Source organism: Carassius gibelio, chromosome B16, assembly GCF_023724105.1.
Source record: "Carassius gibelio isolate Cgi1373 ecotype wild population from Czech Republic chromosome B16, carGib1.2-hapl.c, whole genome shotgun sequence".
Lineage (NCBI taxonomy): Eukaryota > Metazoa > Chordata > Actinopteri > Cypriniformes > Cyprinidae > Carassius > Carassius gibelio.
In genome coordinates, this window is record NC_068411.1 from 16,134,640 (window position 1) to 16,153,695 (window position 19,056).

The following is a 19,056-nucleotide window of genomic DNA, read 5'->3' on the forward strand; positions in this document are numbered from 1 at the left end:
GGTGAAATCACCGAAGGCTCAGAGGCCTCTCTCCAAAACACTGTGCTCCAAGCAAACCGGTACAGTTACATTTACACCCTATATGAAAAGAATAGTTACATTTACAGTGCATTTAATGCATTTTCATTTAAAAATATCAGTCAAAAGATACACACCTCAGTTCTAATTAATGCTATTTAAACTATCATGAATTGACTGAAAAAAAAACACAAAAAAAAAAAAACAGCAATACTTCCAGGAATCCACTTGGAGGATTTGACTGCAACATTTCCCAAAAATATAAAAAAACCCCCCGAAATTAAAGGTATTTTAGCACACAGTATCAGAAAGACAATTATTTTCTGACAGGACTTTATTAAGAATTATACAGTTACATAAATGTACATAGTCCAAAACAATATTAAGTGATATAATTTTAAACAAAAACATGAAAACACAAAAGCGTTCGACGTTCCACTCAAAAATCACTTACATGAGTGACATGACTGGACTGTTCCAAACTCCGTTACCACTAAATACTACTGAACTTTTATCTTCTTTGTCATAAGAGTACAAATGTAACAAAAGGGTCAACAAATTCTTTCTTCATAAGAACACTTAAGTCCAGAAACATGACTAGAGGTTAATCCAGTTGTGTCAAGGCTGGTGTCATATCACAGGTCTTCTAATTATAATTAACAATCATTTTTCTATCATCAGTTTACCTTGATAATCCATGACCTTGTTTCTGAGACAAATAACAGATGTTGGGACACGTGATCTCACAGCGGTGCACACTGTAGAAAATCCTTGTTAAAAAAAGCAGAGTTAATCTCAGTTTCATCTTGTAGTATTTCCCCATCCTCAATACAGCTTCAAATTTGGCAACTTTGATAGATTTGTTCCGATCAGGTACAGTATGAAGGATTTCCAAAGTTATCCAAGTCGACTGTTATAAGCAGTACAACAGAGCACTCTGGAGCAGTTAAATTACACAACAAATTAAATGGTCCAATGGTGGAAGTGTACATTTGGTCATCTGAAGCAGTGTTAGCATCCCAAACTCTTAAACAATGAAGTTACCATTCAATCTTCAATCCAATCAAACAGGAGATTTAACAAAAATAAAAATCCTGACAATCTTTTTGATAACTATACATTTGAATGTTTATTAACCATTCTCTGATTCATATATTTTTTCGGGTTACATATTTGTGGTGTATTCCCATCTTTCCTATCTTTTATCAAAGAGGTTATTTTAAATTCATACATCACATTTGGAAAAAAAAAACTTCTATCCACATACCACCTGTGTCAGACTGAGTGGTACAGATGCAGAACCTCCATCTTTTGTGTTCTATGGGTGTGCATTTGTCCATGTTTAAACTGACCTGCAGCAGAGAGAGAGAAAGAGAGAAAGACGGCCCTATATTTGAACCTAACCTCTGCACACTCAATTCTTTCTCCTTCAGAAACAGTCAGTGTCCAAAAAACAGCTGTCCAGTTTAATCTAGACTCTTCCAACAGGCTCTCCTTCCCAGGGTCACCAACACTCAATGGGCAATGAAATAAAAAGGCAAAACACATTTTCTTCATCCATCATAGTTGAAGGTCCCACGTGAAACTGACATTTCTCAGGGCCTGTGATGGAAACAAAATATACTTTAATATCAAGATTTAAACTGGCATCTGAGATTCAGGGAATTTTATTTAGGCTGTTAAAGCTAATGTAACTAATAAATGTAACTGCCATTAACTAAAGATGATACTTATAGAAGAAGATATTTGAATATTTACAGAAAGTGATTGTTATATTATATAATATTGATCATCTTTATGTATGTTCCTGTTCTCATTATAACTGATTTGGAAAGATATTTATTGCGAAAATGACTTTCAAAATAAAATTAATAAAAAAAAAAAATTGTCAAGTTAACACTAAGCTAACACTAAGATTTTCTAGAAAATATTTTAAAAATAAATATTTTGGCTTTAGTACAATGACAGCATTAAAAATATTTTTTAATCTTTGTTAATAAGGTTCTCCCCAGTGTTGTTTTTGTTAAATAAAACTATGAAATCCTTTTGGTTAATTCACATAAAGCTCAAATAAATAAACAGCAGAAATATAGCCTTGGCAAGTGAAAATTAGTATAAGCTGAAGTAAAAAATACAAATTAATAAATAATGAAATATAAAAAACAAAAGCTAAACAAATATAAAAAATTTAAATCAGTACATAAACTGTAACCTTAAGGCAGTAAAATAAAAAAGAAGAAAATTCAAAATATTAAAATAACACTTTTTCATATTGTATAAAAGGGGACAAGACAATTGTTTTCTACTGCCCCCTGGTGGTTACATGCTTCTATAGAGGCAAGAGAGAGAGTAAAGCCTGCATAAAACTCTACATTCAGACCACAAAACCCCCCACAAATTCAAATGTATAAAAGTACTTACAAACTTTGTGCTCCCCAGTTTGTCCCATTATGTGTCTGGCTCCTGAGCAACAGCTTCCTGCCCTCCTCGTAGTCATCTTGATCCACACTGACAAGCAGCCGGACCCCCTCCTGCCCCGCTGCCCTTTTCAAAGAGTCTGTGATGAAGACTCCTTTCAGTGCCTCGAGCAGCGCCCCGCTCAGATAGTCTGCCCAGAAGGCATCCAGGTTGGCAAGTTCCGAGAACTTGATATCACAAACAATACAGCCCAGATCCCGGGTACGGAGCAGTGCACTCGCTCGGCTGAACAGTTCAAACTGCCTCTCCAACGGCTGCTGCTTGTCTGAAGAAACTCCTCCACGAAGGGCCGACTCGTGCTCCGAATACTCTGCACGTACACGTAGCCGGACATCTGAGAGCGGAAGAGTGTTGGAGACAGAGAAAGAGAGGAGGGTGGGATGAAGGATGAAGGGTGGCATGCAAAGGGGCAAAGAAAATCATGAGGGGATGGAAATGGATTTGAGAAGATTCAGTGTGCAAAGTTTTTTTTGCAGCAAGGATGGAGAGAAAGAAGAAAAACAGTAGCAGGGGGAAGGAGAAGAACATAAGAAATGACACAAATCAGTGGGGGTTCAAATGTAGGGGAAAAACTACAGTGATAGTGAGACTTGAAATTCAGTTTGTTTACATTCAAAAATTGGTTGAAAAATAACTAAAAATTAGCACTGATTCATATACATTTGCCTAAAAATAAGTTCCTGCCCTGTTTAAATTTTGATTGGTTATATATGGACAAAAGGTATTAAACCAGAAGGCACAAAAGTCAAACTCTTTCTGGTACGGCATCAGCTCTGAGATCTACTGGATAACTGAGGTCAACATCCTCAAAATTGTTGGAGGTCGAGATTTTTGGAGTCGATTGACCCTGATTTTTCACTTGTAGTCAGTGAGGCTGCAAGTGAAACCAGTAGGCTGATTTAGGTTTTGCACAAATTCATCATGAGGTGGCTTTCAAATTATTCGCAGGCACACAGGACTTGGAAACAATGTTTACTGAACATTGCACTTGTATCACGAAGACGAGAGAGTTTTAAAGCACATGATCTGAGGCCGCTCGGAAAGTTCAGGTGGATTGAAAGCACCTCGAGCAAAATCCAGAGATTGGCTTGCATTCGAGTTTCAGGCGACAGATCTGGTGATATTTATGGTTTGATATGTAGATCCAAATTCTGTAGGGGTCGTTATTAACGCAGATTAATGCAGGTTGGCTTTACCAAACAGTGGAGGTAGAACTGATGTCATGCAACAGCACAGGGAACAAAGATGGCAAAATACGATTGGAGTATACATACTGAACCAGAGCTTCGCAGTGATGTCATTTCCTTTCATGTCATTAGTTCAGAGGTCAGAGGAGGAAGTGGACCCATCAATCTTCAGAACATTGCTGCAACACAAATCCAACCTTTCTACAACCAACGATCCAATGCAATCTCCACCTTTTTGCTTGTTGGGACGTTTACAAAGCAACAGTGAACATGAAAAACTAACCATTAACGTAAGGGTTTGAGTGACACTTATTCATTAGTGAAAAGATGTTGAATGTACTGTATTTATGGATTGCTTGTGAACCGCAGCACTTCGGGAAATATAATTTTTATTCCTAAAGTGACTGGAGTTAAATACATGACTGGACACTTGCCCTTCATTCTATAATTAATCAGGTATACATTATATGACTTAGCTAGTAAATGTAATGATATATAATTAAATATAATTACAGGTACACTATTGTCCAAAGATTTGGAGTCAGTAAATAAGAAAAATTACTCATTAAAATTGATCAAAAGTGAGAAATACAGACTTTGACACTGTTACAAATATTAAGCAGCAAAATTGGTTTCAACATGAATAAACAAATGTTTCTTGACCACCAAAATCGGCACATTAAAGAAAGTAATAACTTAACACTGAAGACTGGAATCATGGCTGTTGCAAATTAGCTTTGCCATCACAAAAATAGGAACAGATAACATAATATTTAAAGTGTTCTAGTTACATATGACATGTTTTCACTATTATAATAATAAGTTAATTACATGCAAGAAACCCTAATCCAAAGCCTAACCATACAGTAAGTACAATGTAGTTAATTAATATTACTTCGTATTTATATGTATATTTACATGGTAAAAAAAGGACACCTTAAAAAAAAGGGCATCTCAGGAATAAACTACATTTTTAAATCTTTTGATATAGAAAAAGTATCAGACCATTTTTATCCCCTTAAATTTTTGAACGGTACAGTAATTACAAGATTGTTCAAATGCGAGACATGTGGACCAGGAATAATGTGCTAGACAGTGTAACTGTATGCATGTATAGAACATTGCTGCAAATTATTTGGCAATGTATGGCATCTTTCACCATGCCTATAAGGATTTTTGTACTAAAAGATTGATTCATATAATTGAAAAAAAAATTCACACAATGGTCTTGACTAAACACTTTTTTAAGATTATCCATTTCTGATGAAGAATTAACGTAACACTTGACAAGGAAACCAGCCAAAACAAGCATTTCAATTAAGGCTGACATTGTGGCTATAATGGTGGTCTCCCAAATATAATTAGTAATGCAGGTTGTAAAGGAGACTCGAAACACAAGAGTTATTTAACGTTCTTTTAAACACAGCACACATTTACAGAGCAGTTTTTTAGTTAAATTAAACAAACATTATCAGAGCTCCTCAAAACTAATACAGGACATTCCAGAAGCTTCCAGTTTCAGTAGACAGAAGGTACCTATAATAAGTGGCACAGTGAAGGTAAGCATTATGTTTATTGTGCATTTTGTGCATCCCAGAGCATTTCAGAAAAAGAACATGTATTCAGAAATATTCAGATATTATATGTTGAAGATGTTGTAAATTTCTTCTTACAAACAGTATGTTTCTAAAAATCAAATAAAAATGTGGTGCGTCATTTTATGGGGTGTTGCTCCATGCGAAGAGCTTCCACACTTATTTCGATCCCTCTTTCCTGCTGAACAACAAACCAAGATGGAGGGAGAGAAATGAGGACATAAAAGCTGACCAACTGTACCCATATATCAGGGTCAGGCTTTTCTTTTGATCGTTTTTTCCCCCTTTCATTCTCTCCCTCTCTTAGTATGTGAGGATGGCCAACTTGTATTTGTTCCTGACACTTGAGTCAGTACGTTTTTCAACTGTGGACATAGAGAAAGGAGAGGAAGACAGAGAGAGAGAAACAAGCAGTTTTGGATGAATGTTGCTGCAACAGTTTTGCTATGTCTTATTGTTTTGGTCAAGCAAGGCAAAGTTCATATTCACAATCTTCTGTCTGTGTGTAAAAGCAACATTTACTACTTCATTCCTATGGAGGCTGCAGGTTTAAGATTGCCTTTGGTCGAGAATGAGCTTGGACTACTATTTTACTAAGTTCACAACCAGTGTCTACTTTTATTCTACAAAAATTAAAACAATGGCAGAATTTGATTGAATAAATTAAGGTATCTAAGGTAACGTTCCAATACTGAAAGCCTAAACACAAATACAAAACATTGGGATGGGTCTAAACAAGAACTGTTGGGTCATTTTCCTCAGAACTGCTCCAGCAAAGGTTCACGGAGGAGGATTTTGTAAGGGCAAATCATTGCAAAACTGAGCTTTAGGGCGGAGTTTGGTCAACGACTGTAGAATGTTTTGTTTTTGAACATGGATTGTGCGGAATTTGAGTCATGTAATGAAATGTTGCATTACAGGCGAATTAATAGGACATACACAATGGTATTTAATGAGTCAGTTCTGTGAAACACTGAGGCCAACAACCCCTCCAGAGAGGATTTTGTTCCCATTTGTTCCCAAATTAAGTTCATAGCACATGTCATTGGGAAGTGGACAGCAACATCTGAAAACTGAAATTAGATTCGCCCCTCGTCCTATGCGAGTTAGGAAGGGGGTTCTTTACCTTAGGACATGGACCAGGCGCGTGAGTTAAAGCACACACAAGTCTTGACTGTGTGTGATCGGACAGAGCGGACAGCACACACTTGTTTTTGTTGTGAGCGCTCTCTTTCACTCTATCCATTCTCCTGCTTTTTCTACTCAATCTTGAGTCAACCTGCCAAGATCAAATGTGGAGTCAACACAGCACACAGCATGTACAGCTAGTTCAGGTGTAAAACAAAGGTGAAAGTTCATAGGTCAATCATGGCACAGAAGGACTGTAATGTTGGAAGTTGTATGGCAGAATCTGAACAACAGGGAGGATCTCGTAGTGAATAGAATGCATTCAAATTGAAACTTGATACAAGATTGAAGTACGCACATTTTATAGGTTAAAAAAAAAAAAGCTCACAGTGCAGTGTAACCTAATGTTTAAGGGACAGGTGAATAAGTTAGGGCACAAAGGGTTCTCATCACACTAAACAAAAAAAAGGTCAATGCAGACAGTAGACTAGCCTTGGCTGCATCAAAGCTCAGGTACAGAAGAGAGAGGATTGATGCTTTAAATAAGTATAGTGACAATAATGAGTGTTTTACTGGGCATGAGACACCAGGAAATACAGGCTGATGCAGCTCAGTCTCAGTGGCCCAATATTCAATAATCTCTTCACAGAAAAATTTCATTCAGACACACCACAGGAGTTAATCACACTGAAAACTGCTTATCCAAAGGAAAATGAAAAGGAACAGAAACAGGGATAGAGAAGTTGATGAAAAATGTGACCGAGATAAAAACAAAGAATGTGAGTGTACTTTCCTCTATAGAAATCGAACCATGAAGGAAGCAGGGGAATTGAGGCAAGTCTAAAGCACAACGCAAACAGAAATGCTCACAACTTTAAATCTGTAACAAATCTTGGCTTTACAATGTTATTGAGTAAGAAGGAATATATGAACAATTAAGCAATACTGGGCTGCACCAAATTAGCCTTTTTAAATGATTAAATCAGCTGTTACTGGCACACTTTGGTAAGTACATAAGACTATGGTAAAAAAAAAATTAAAAAAAGATTTTCTAATTTCCTGATTAGCCTTTTACAAAAGCTAAATGCTTTAAGCAGGTGAAATGAATATGCAGAGAAATAAGCAGCTTCAAATGAGGTGTTAAGAGCCCCGCAGTGCACATAATGAGGAACCAAAGCCATGCAGTATTAGTACAGGCAGGTCAATAAGCGTTTGTAATAGGGTTGGGTTTTGTTTGAAAATTATCAATTACAGTTCCGATTCTTATCGATTCCTAGTTTCGTTTCCAATGTGATTAAACTGAAGTCAAACATTCAGATATCAAATATATTTATTCTGTCTCTTTTTGCAAAAAATTTCATGGCTACTGAACACCATGAACAAAAAGCCAACTACATAAAAACTGCACTCAATGATAAGCTGTCTGTGTCCAAAATAGAGTCACAATGGAATCTCATGTAATTGAAATGGAATTGAATTGAACTGAGTGATTCAGTGACTCACTCAAGATTTACTTGTTTCATTACTGGATGAATCAGTGTTTTTGAATAACAAACTATTTAACAGTCCCTTTTCACCACCTAAAAAAAGGATGTGCACACAGGAACTGATAGGTAGAACCGAAATAGTTATTCTACTACAAATTTTCAATTCCTGGCCTTCAGTATAGAATTCTGGAATTTAAACAGATTTTCGATTCCCAACCCTATTTGTAACAGAAGAGTACAACTGACTAGTGGCAAGCATCTGAAGTGAACGAAGAACATGTCAAGAGTCTGACTCAAACACGTTTGAAAAACAACATGGCACATGAATAAGGCTGGATGCAGATACTTGAGCGTGTTTAAGGAGTGCAACAACAACTTCTCCATGTTTAAATATGTTTATCCTGTTAAAATATTAGCATTAAATTATCTTCTGAATTTCATCCACCTTGGCACACAGAGTTCCCTGATTTTCATTTATGTTTTTAGAAGTGAGGTTTAATGTGTGGCTCATGCAGAATACATATTTTCAAGAATCCACACATTATAAAAACACATTTGATGGTGAAAATCAGTTTTATCTGTCTATTTACATATATCGGTCTATATATATTTACATATATCGGTCTATATATATTTACATATACATATATATATATATATATATATATATATACACTGTGAATGGATGATGAAAAGAGTTAAGACAGTGAGCAAGACCAAGCAGCTTAAATGATTACAATAGATGTATCTGCACTGTTACAAGAAAAACAAAGACCTATTATATTGATTAAATCTGATAAATTATTTGACGTGTATCTGTATTATTTAAACATTATTATGAGACATTCAGCTCCCACAAGAGTATTTTGCAGAAAAATGAGGTGGGTTTTTTATGCTATACCGCAAATTGAAGCGTAAAATAATTTATGGCTCTTGTTATTTTGAGTTCTGAATGTCCCAAAAAAAAAAAAAAAAAAGTCCTTCCAGAAAAAAAAATACTGCACAAACCACTTCTTTCAAGGCAAACAGTTTTGGCGAAATTTGAGAAAGCAGTTTTTATCTTGGTATTTCCTTACCTACTGTGCCATTATTGCCACTCAGTGTGTCTCATGTGCTCTCTTCTGGAGAGATTTTAGCAATGCCCTGATGGCAGGACAGCTCCCATCTAGCAAAAGCACAAAGATGCTTTGGTGTGAGCAGCCTTTGAGTCCAGTCAGAATGAAACTCAGAGAGATAATACTGCAGAGTTCAGGGAATTCACAAAGGGATGAATGATGACACACGTTTAACATGGACCTCTTTTGTGACAGTTTCACTTTCATTCTGACAGCATTAGAAGTTCAAGCACTAATGAATGGGTGACTGGTTATTTATAAACTGTCAAGAAATGGAGCGCTAAGGTACACTGTGGAGCGTTTTATAGATAAAATCAAACAAAAAGATAAGAGAAATGGAAAGGCAAAGATTTATACATTTAAAAAATGCTAAAAAGAGAGACTAAACAAAAGAAGAAGTGTAACAATGATGATAAAAAGTGATCTTACCGCAGGTCACTTTGTTGGGTGTTGGCTGAGGCTGAATTTCAGGCTTGCCCCTAGATTTTCTGCCCCAGTGGTGACCTCTACCTCGCTTCCGTCGGACAGGGGTGGTTGTCGTCACAGAAGAGCCAGTCCCTAACAAAGCAAACATACATTAATACACAACCACCTGGGATGAAAATATTTGGCAATGTTTTGAATATTCACCATTTACTCATTTAGACTCCACATATATACAATTAAGCAACAAGGTGTATCATTTTAATATGCTTTATGTCCTACAAACTGGGCCATTTGGCTGTCTTTGCTACTAGTTTAATCAAGACTACAATGTAAGCAGTAAAAAGGGAAACTTAAATTCAATTTCTTTATTTTAATGAGTTTAAACTTTGTGTCATAACTAACATAAAATATTTTCATAGATTTATGAATTATAGAAAATATACAGCTGCTACTATGCATTGTTAGACTGGAGTGCATAAACTAAAGTGATAAAATATCCTTTAAGTGTTTTTTTGTTTTTGGTAGAAAAAAGAGGGTGGAAAATATTTTAAATATTTTTTTATATATTTATATATGATATAGTATACTTAATATACTATATCATATATTATATTATACACATATAAAGTCCCCATTAAATCAAAATGAAAGGTTTTTTGGGCGTTAGTATCAATACGTTAGTCTTAAGGTCATCTATAAGCCAGTGTGCTCCGAAACAGTGAAAAATTCGCATTTAGAAGATTGCATTTCCTCACTTTCGCATTTTTTTGACATCACATCGTACTTCAGCTTCTCATTAAATAATCTGACCAATCAAATGCCCTCTAGAATCTGAAGCGCCTGCCCTCTACACTATAAACAGATGCCTCACAGTGTAGTATTTCCTGTACAGTGAATGGCGTGTAGAGCACAATGTAGGTGATAGGGAACGATTCAGACAGTGGTAATATGCTTTCGATTGAAGTCTGGTTTCGTGCTGTCTTACACGAACCGTGGCAGTGAACACAGTCTGCGCCAGATTTTGGGTCCCATCCAGAGATGTGATCGCACAGAGCGATTCATATGCACTAGGCGGCATTTATTGAACACTTCAGCAAGATTATGATCACTATTGTGTTTTACTATGAGTTTCATATTGTATCTAACATAAAGAGGTAATTTATTAGACTGTGGATGTCAAATGCGGATTTACTGAGCTCAATGGCTCTGGCGCTAGAAGATATAAACAAAACACTATTAGATGTTTTAAAAGGGGGGTGGGGCTGCTTGATATGCCCCGCCCTGTCTCCCCATTTCAGTTGAAATTATGTCACCACATAGAATAATGCTGTGTGTATTAAGCAAGTGTGCTGAACTAGTCCTAAAAACTGAAGTCATTATATTTAGATCGCCCCCAGGTGTCTGGTCCCTGTATAGGTCATAAACCCCACCCTCTCCATGTAATCTAATGGGATGTGAGACAAATGAAATAATTCAATTTCACTTAATATATTTTGACAGCTGAGACTGACAGCTTCTCGGAGTGAACGGAGGTGCCAACGAACTTTTACTGCATCTTTAGTTAAAGACTGGAGTTGTATTAACCTTTTTTTTTTTTTTTTTTTAACAAAAGCCTCTTATATGAAAAAATCAGCAGACAAAAATTGGACCATTCAGGCCAATTTAAAAAAGGGTCAGGGGCATGTGTTTGCGATTGACTCTGTGGGAGTGTGGGTGGGACGTGGCTCCAAGTCATTTTTTACAGCTCAGACTGGTCCCAAGTCAGCATAATATGGCAACGCCCTATTGAGACAATGGCAGCTTCATTTTGCTTCAATGGAAGTGAATGAAGCTGTGAAATCCATTTTTTTTTTTTTTTTTTTTTTTTTTAAGTCTATGGTTTCAAGGCACTTCTGGGGACCTTTAATGTTAAACTGGGTGCAGTCATTGGTAACTTTAAACTCCAAGGCTTCTGGTGTCTTCCAATTCTAGTTATATTAAATGTACAAAAACAGTCCTTTATGTCTGATACTAGCTTTTATCATCATATTATTCTAACCTTTTAGCATAAAAATAAATTCAGTGTAGTGCAACAGTGATTCTATTTACTCATTTCTGCCAATGAACCAGAAGTTCTGCACGTTCACAGAAAACAGCTTATGCATTGAAAAATAAGGTGATGATATTATACAATATTCTAATATATTTCCAATAAAGGCTGAAAAATATAGATACAAAAATTTTAACAAACAACATCAGAAAAAATACATTTATAAATGTATGTGGTGAGATTTAAGCGCAATCTTTTCACACCTGCTCTCCACTGGTGATCTAGTGTGTTTCCCAAGGATGGTATATCTGTGATTGAGCTTAATTGTGTGTCCCGGCTGGTATCCACCGCTTGGTATTCTACCTTCTCTCGTTCTGGAGACACTAACAGTACAGGTGACACATTAGTATGTAAAAAAAATTATTGGTTTTGATTACTATTCACTGTTTTTTGATACTCACCTGTTCTTCTCTTCTTTTGTGAAACAAAAGGCAGGACATCATGTCGTGTCAGAATTCGCAACAACTGCAATAAAGGTTTGAGGTTTGCTTCGCTCAAGTATCCTCGTCTCTCCAATTCCAACAGCAGTTCAACACCACTCTTGGGTCTGAGGCATGGCTCATTCTGCCGCTGTATGCTTCGCCATGTTTTCAGAAGGCGAGGACATGGAGAATTACCTTGCGAAGGCCCATCAGGACCTGGAGGCAACTCATCAGTCCATCCCTCTGGATCAAGGGGATGTTTTCCAGGATAAGCTTCATCGAGAAGAAAGGACAAAACCTCGACATCAGTCTCTGTGAGTTGGGAGCCCACGATTTCAAAGATCTCATGGAGGGACAGCATCTCATAGTAGCTCAGGCACTCAGTCTCCTCCCAGTACAAGGAATATCTCGAGCATTTTGCTGAAGCCATGGGTCTGGTAAAGAAAAACAAACGTAAATGTTAAATGTGAAACAAACAGACAAACTTTGCTGTCAAAAATGCGAAGTACACTGTACATTCTTTGTAGGTTAGCCTACGAGCTAACTTATCAGGATCGATTGTGGGTTAAAATAAACTTCTATTTAAACATTGAAATCCATTTTTGTGTCTCCAAGTGGTACAAAAACAACATAGAAAGATATTTACACTATCTTAGTGGAAACAGCGTAGTTATTTTGATCCGAAAAGCGTTTCTGTGGTGACCTGGCCTCAGTGAATCCCTCCGTCAGCTGTTCCGTCAAACGTTCCTCTCGCGCAGGGTCACGTGAGCTCTTTATATAACGTCACGTTCCAGCTGAGGGAACAGAGCCGAGGTGATAAAAGAAAAAAAAAAGAGTCAATGACATGGATTTCGGTTTAATTGTATAACACCGTTTAGTTATGGGAAGGAAAGATGTGGTTGAAGGTTGAGACTACGTCCAAATGTTCATTTTTGCGGCGTCAGTTAACATTCCTGCAGCGGACTTCCGCCTCTATACGCGTCTAGATGTTTCTATGAGCTAACCTGACATCACACTGCAGCAAAACCTCTCGATGAATAAAAATAAATAAATAAATTCCTAATAGGACCATGTTACATACTAACGTTACACACTGCACAAGACTCCATTTGTTATCAACATGTTTGTTATTAACGCCCGGATAAGGAATTGTGTTTTTTTAAACAACAAGGTTTGATTTGCTTTCTTTTGATATTTGCTGTATAAATAAAACACTCATATTTTACGTCAATAACCGAGGTTAAACAAGTATCTTACCTGTATAAACTCTTTATCTGGATTGTGTTTACACTCTTGTTCTAACCCCTTCGTAACACCCACAGAACTCAAATGGAAAAACACCGTTGGAGCGCGAGCCGGTTTTGTTGACTGAGCCCCGAACAATCGCAGATAGACAGACGTGTTTCCAAAGTACATTCACTCTCAGATGATTTGTAGATCGAGGCTCCATGGCGACAAAGCAGTCACGTCACGTTTATGAGATATCGTCCGCGAAATGTCGCCATATTGAGAAGGGAAATAAAACACACAGAAGAGAGTAGACGTATACACGTATTTACCGTAGTCTGAAAACAAGTTACTTTATAAGAACTAACGTTACCGTTATACAATTTTTTAAAGCATCTTTGTGCTCACGTTAGTTGTAGTCCACGAAACATGCACTTTAGTAATAAGTAAAATGATGTATGGTCGTGCATTTATTTATGTTGTTAGAACAAAACGTCCACTTCTATCCACAGACCTAAAATTAAACAACAACAACAATTATATTTTAGGCCCATCATGTGCTGGGTCTTCACCCCTAGCTGGCCTACAAATGGTCGTTATGACTTTTAGATAAAATAATAATTTATTATAATTCGTAATCGTACCATATAATCCGTCATATAAAAAATACGTGTGAATTAATACAAGGGTTTTTGATTAATATCTGTTTACATGTCTTGTTGGTTTGGTCCATGTCACTAGGAGGCGAAAGAAGATCGTCACGGCTCATGCTGGGCTGGCTAACCACGTCATTTCCGCCGCACACATCAACACTCTGAACACAACTACAGAAAGTACTGTGAGTAAGAGCTTTGCTTTAGGGTTTATTTTCCTCTCAATTTGACGTTTTTTTTTCGCAGTATCTAAATTAACAGTCGCTCCTCAATGCTCACTTATAACTTTAGCTGATTTTCATAGTTGTTTGTGAAAAAAAAAGTTTTTTAAGAAAGAGCGAATAGTTTCCGTAATAGATTTGATAAACAAACTTTAGCGTGTGTTTTTATACCAACCCGTCAAAAAAGTCGCGTTGTTAGATGGACTTATTTTATAACTTAATATGTTTTGGACACATCTTGACGTAATACCAGCAGCTTTACAAACTTGTTCTTCCGGATTCTTTGTAGTTGTTGATGCTGTGCCTTCCGACCCATAAGAAGTGACTTCGATTTTCCATTAGCGCACATAATGTTGTTTTATAACTTGTTTTGAGACATTTATAACTTGCGGAACAGAAGATGGAAAGATTTCCAAACGAACTAGCTAGAAAAATGAAAGCTATTATGTTTATTTAATTAGTTTTTTTTTTTCATTGTTTTATAAAAATGGAAGAGAAAAGTTTAGACTGTGGTTTAACTGGGGAGTTAATAAAGTCTTTGTTCATTCTGTTCTCAAGAGACCTTCTTATACCAACGTTTTCCACTTTTAAAGTTTCCCATAGCTCTTACCATCTTCTCCTCTGTGTACTATGATAATGTAACAGTGGAATGACTACAGTAATGCAAATAAGCTGAAAATATTTTGAATAAGCAAAACAATGGACAAGTGGGGATAATTTCATCATAAAATTATCCCCACTTACCCAGAGTGTCCTCTAATTGTCATAGCAGTGCAATACAGTACAATATGCATATAGTACATGTAGTGGCACTGAACTGAGTTGGAAAATAACTAGGTGTTTTAATAGTTACAGTACTAAATATATTCCTGTTAACTCCATTCTTATGTTATTAGACACACTGAAATGGATTCAAAAACAAGTGACCCCTTCAGCAGTGAGGCAGAATCGCTTCCTGATGCTGGAGTAATGGGGAGGTGAGTAAAGTGTTTATTCTTTCATTTTAAGTCATATAACTCTACAGTCAGTAACTTCCTTTCATTTCTGTTGTTTGCCATTTATAATGAATTTCACATCATTAAAAATATTGTCATATATGACGTGTTATTATAGTGTACATGTTTTAAAATGAGTAAAATGTATAAACGTTATTATAACTCGTTTGATTCTAATTTCCTTTCTTTTGTGGATGTCAGGCTGTGGCTGCCCAAAGGTCTGTCTGGAAATGTGGTTAAGGATTGGGTTGACCGCAGGAGGAAGTCCATCCGTCCGTGGGCCAGTTTTGTGGACCAGCGCAAGTTCTCCAAGCCTCGCAATTTTGGAGAGCTGTGCCAGCGTGTGATGAGGAACCTGAACACCTTTCACAGCAACTACACCTTCATCTGTCTGGGACTCATCCTCTACTGCATGTAAGGACCTGCTTCCTAATGATCATCTAGAATGTATGTTACAAGTGAGGTGATATTCAAAAATATGTCCCTTCTTCCAATTAAGTAAAAGGCTCACTGTAATAGAAATACAAATGTTTGATAAGCCTCTGTTCTTATGTACACAGCATGGGTGTGTGTGTTTAAGTTTCTGTGAAGGTCCACATTTATGCAACCATCTGGAAGGCGTTTTAACAGAATAAAACATTCTCTCTCCTTTTCTCCTCCAGTATCAGTTCCCCAATGCTCTTGATTGCTTTGGCAGTGTTCGCTGGTGCCTTCTATATAATTCACTTGAAAACGCTGGAAAAGAAGCTGGTGGTTTTCGGTAAGAGAGTTAGATGTTGTTTTATATGTGAGGCTGCATGAACTGTGTCATTGGATTTGTTTGCTTAAAATGCTGGATATTTGATGTGATGTAAGTGATCTAAGCAGCAAACGCACTCCTCTGTGTCTCTCAGGTCGTGAGTTGACTCAGGGACACCAGTTAGGTTTAGCAGGAGGGGTTTCCTTCCCTGTGTTCTGGATCGCAGGTGCAGGAACTGCTGTGTTCTGGGTACTAGGTGAGTTTGTCAGCCTCATCTCATTGTACTCATGGTTGTAATTTTTCCAGAAAAGGTTCCTCTGAAACTTAATTTCTTTTATTATTATTATTTATTCAGGTGCTACACTAGCTGTTATCGGGTCTCATGCCGCATTTCGTGAGCTGGAGTCGTCTGATATCGATGAGCTGCTGATGGAACCTGTTTAAGCCTCTCACCTTTGAGCTTTTGGCTCATGTTAACCTACAATGTCTTGCCTTATCTTTTATATTGCCACATATTGGTTGCACTAATTTAAAAATATCAGTTTACTCGCAGATTGGCCAGAAATGCAGACTGTTAAACTGACATTGCCCTAAACAGATCAAGCTTGTTGAAAGACCTCAGTTGCCTTTACTGGTACCTATTGGATGTCATATTCATTTGTTATATATGTATTTCTACAGCATCCTTAAAGCATAAACTAAATAGACTGTGACCCAAATGCAAAAAATCCAGTTTATTCAATTATTACGGTCTTTAAAGGCATAGGTGACCCAAAACTGAAAACTGTTGTTCTGTGGAATACAGAAAAAGATATTTTGAAAAACATTTTTGTTTCACAGGACAAGGTTTATACAGGTTTGAAATGACATGAGGGTGAGTAAATCCCAGGATGAACTATCCTTTCAAAGGTTTTCAGATCCCCTCGCACTAAAGGACAAATACAAGTAATAGTTATTTATCAAAATGTTAAGCTAGATCATCCAAAATAAAAAAATTCAGACAGCAAGAATGTACTGTCCTGACAGTCTTTGTGATTTATAGGGTACCGATCATTACATAATCATTTGTCTTAAACTATATTTATCTCCTATGTTGTTAGATATGTCTTGTTAGGACAGCTAGTGATGTATGGTTTCATAACAACATGCGAGATCAAAGAAAATATATTATTGCTTTTTTAGTGTAACCAGTTTCTGATGCCAATATTCCCAGTGGAAGTTTTTTTTAGTTTTTCTATGTACTCAAATGATGGAAATGTTTGTATATCACCTTTTATTTTACAACTTGCATCTGTTTTATCAGTGAATGGGAAGTGCAATAAAATGCTCAGCCTGTGCAGTATTTGAAGTCTAATGTTTATCTAACGACTGCTCATAGAACAATAACTAGACTTATTGCCTATTTTCAGCCTTTTTCTTTTTTTTATCATTGTCTTGACACATCACACACATTTAATTTATGTGACCTGCTTTCATGACATCAGGCCAGTGACAGTCCATCTCATTTTTAAGTTGCCATGGTGATGACCTTGAGTAGGCTCTACCTCCTCCTTTAAACACTGCGGCAAGAGCAGCCGATCGATACTCCATTACAGCAGTGCAGTAAGGATGGAGGAGGGGAGCGAGAAAGAGGAGCACTGCAGTGAGCCCATAGCATTCTCCCAAGGGACATTAGGGATGTGTGTGTGTGTGTGTGTGTGTGTGTGTGTGTGAGGCAGCCCAGTTTCGCAAGTCAGTAGATTGCAGTGACATCAATGTATGATGAATGCTGCGGTCAGCATATTACAGTCACTCTCTGCTGTGGCCTAAAAAGACCATTGTTTAGGGAAGGAGATAAAATAGTGGAATTGTTTAGTGGGTATTGTGTGTTCTGTTGAAAGTGACAATTTTCATGTTTGGGATGCTGGGGACCCCAATGATATACGAGTACAATAAAACAGTAATTTTAAATGAACCTTAATTTTATACTCAGTAAATGATGTTATATGATTTCTCAATAAAGAGAAAGCAGATATTATTCAAGCTTTTCAAGATGTGTCACAAAGCAGGATGGATGATTTTTATATGAAAAATATATATATATATTTACAATAACAAACAGGAATACCATATTTATGTCAATACTATCAATTATCATAAAACAAAAAAAGATTAAATGAAACTGTTGACCTGATGTTTGCTTGTTTTGTGAGCTATTAAAATGACCTTGACGTTAAAGATGGCAAAATGAAGAGTTCAGAAACCTTTTCTCAAATTTTCTTGGCGACTTTAATTACTGATATGATTTGGTCCAGATTAATTTGTCTCTTGGTAGACACTTGGTAGTCCAGCAGGTGCTGATCCATATAAACTGCACGTCCTCTTTATTAAAAACTGTGAATACAGCTAATCAAGGTAAAAGATAAAATGACATTACAATATTGTAAAATCTTTTGAAAACCAGTTGAGGACAGCGATGTTGAAATACTGCTTCAGTGTTGGTTTAGTGATTTTTGTGTACTATGATAGGATATAACATCTAAACACACAAAAAAAATTAAATTAAAATTTTTAAAATCAATTCTTATGTTCAAAAATATTTTTTGGTAAATATATGGTATATACAATATCATTTCAAGCAATTTGGAACCAAATTGAAAAGGACTAAAAATGTCCACCCTGTTTGGGACAAATCAAAAACAGTTTAAAATATTTATGAATATGTCAAATTTAAAATGTAAAAATAAAATAAAAGGTTAAATACACAACTTCTTCAATAGTAACATCAATTGCTGGCACTCTCACTATGTACACTCAATGTGTCCAGTCTGTTCTGACTCAACAGGGTTGACATTTTGAACTAAAATCAGTAATTACACTAAGTGTGAGCAGAAAATGCAAACACAGAAGTTCAATCTAATAAAAAATAATTAATGGATTTTTTTTTTTTTACTTTTATAAATAATAATTTCTATTTACTTTTTTCATATTCCCCTTAACAGGGTGGACATGTTTAAGTTAAGCACATCAGATAGGAAAAATAAAATAAATAAAAACAGACAATTAACAAAACAGAGGCTCTGGCTCACCTTCCCCAGTTGTTTTCCTTCAAAGAAATATGTCAGCTTTTTGAAAAGATGCTTTTTCCATTTGTCATTTAAAGGGCCAGTAGTCGACTATAACATGGTGGACAATATTTTGAGGGACAAGTTAAACACGTTTGTTATTTATTTTTTAACATTATATATATAGAGGCGCAAAAGGTTGTGGGTTTGATTCCCAGGGAACACGTTAGGT

At 36.4% G+C, this 19,056-nt stretch overlaps 2 protein-coding genes across 3 annotated transcripts; one reads left to right on the plus strand and one right to left on the minus strand.

Moving 5' to 3' along the window:
* Nucleotides 1–334: 334 nt before the first annotated feature.
* LOC127974363 (DNA-binding death effector domain-containing protein 2) lies at nucleotides 335–13,368 on the minus strand. 2 transcript variants are annotated; one of them, XM_052577571.1, is made up of 7 exons: nucleotides 13,203–13,368; nucleotides 12,592–12,739; nucleotides 11,925–12,379; nucleotides 11,727–11,846; nucleotides 9,438–9,566; nucleotides 2,440–2,830; nucleotides 335–1,620 (listed from the first exon to the last, which is right to left on the minus strand). In XM_052577571.1, exons 3-7 carry the CDS (start codon nucleotides 12,373–12,375, stop codon nucleotides 1,614–1,616), a joined length of 1,098 nt encoding a protein of 365 aa, XP_052433531.1. In that variant the 5' UTR covers nucleotides 12,376–12,379; nucleotides 12,592–12,739; nucleotides 13,203–13,368; the 3' UTR covers nucleotides 335–1,613. The 2 variants fall into 2 exon arrangements, with proteins under 2 accessions (XP_052433531.1, XP_052433532.1); XM_052577572.1 differs by lacking the exon at nucleotides 12,592–12,739 and having other exon boundaries at nucleotides 13,203–13,352.
* A 496-nt stretch (nucleotides 13,369–13,864) lies between these two features.
* LOC127974364 (prenylated Rab acceptor protein 1-like) lies at nucleotides 13,865–17,122 on the plus strand. The gene is made up of 6 exons (XM_052577573.1): nucleotides 13,865–14,010; nucleotides 14,943–15,023; nucleotides 15,243–15,455; nucleotides 15,704–15,801; nucleotides 15,935–16,036; nucleotides 16,136–17,122. The coding sequence occupies exons 2-6, from the start codon at nucleotides 14,953–14,955 to the stop codon at nucleotides 16,222–16,224; spliced, it is 573 nt and encodes a 190-aa protein (XP_052433533.1). The 5' UTR covers nucleotides 13,865–14,010; nucleotides 14,943–14,952; the 3' UTR covers nucleotides 16,225–17,122.
* Nucleotides 17,123–19,056: the final 1,934 nt, after the last annotated feature.

Bases quoted from the DNA above. Each gene is read 5' to 3' on its own strand.
- LOC127974363 (XM_052577571.1), bottom strand. From the start codon at position 12,375: ATGGCTTCAGCAAAATGCTCGAGATATTCCTTGTACTGGGAGGAGACT. The intron at 11,847-11,924 runs GTGAGTATCAAA...CTGTACTGTTAG, and splicing joins ACAAAAGAAGAGAAGAACAG to TGTCTCCAGAACGAGAGAAG. The intron at 9,567-11,726 runs GTGTGAAAAGAT...TTGCTTTGTTAG, and splicing joins AGATCACCAGTGGAGAGCAG to GGACTGGCTCTTCTGTGACG.
- LOC127974364 (XM_052577573.1), top strand. From the start codon at position 14,953: ATGGATTCAAAAACAAGTGACCCCTTCAGCAGTGAGGCAGAATCGCTT. The intron at 15,024-15,242 runs GTGAGTAAAGTG...TGTGGATGTCAG, and splicing joins GATGCTGGAGTAATGGGGAG to GCTGTGGCTGCCCAAAGGTC. The intron at 15,802-15,934 runs GTAAGAGAGTTA...TGTGTCTCTCAG, and splicing joins AAAGAAGCTGGTGGTTTTCG to GTCGTGAGTTGACTCAGGGA.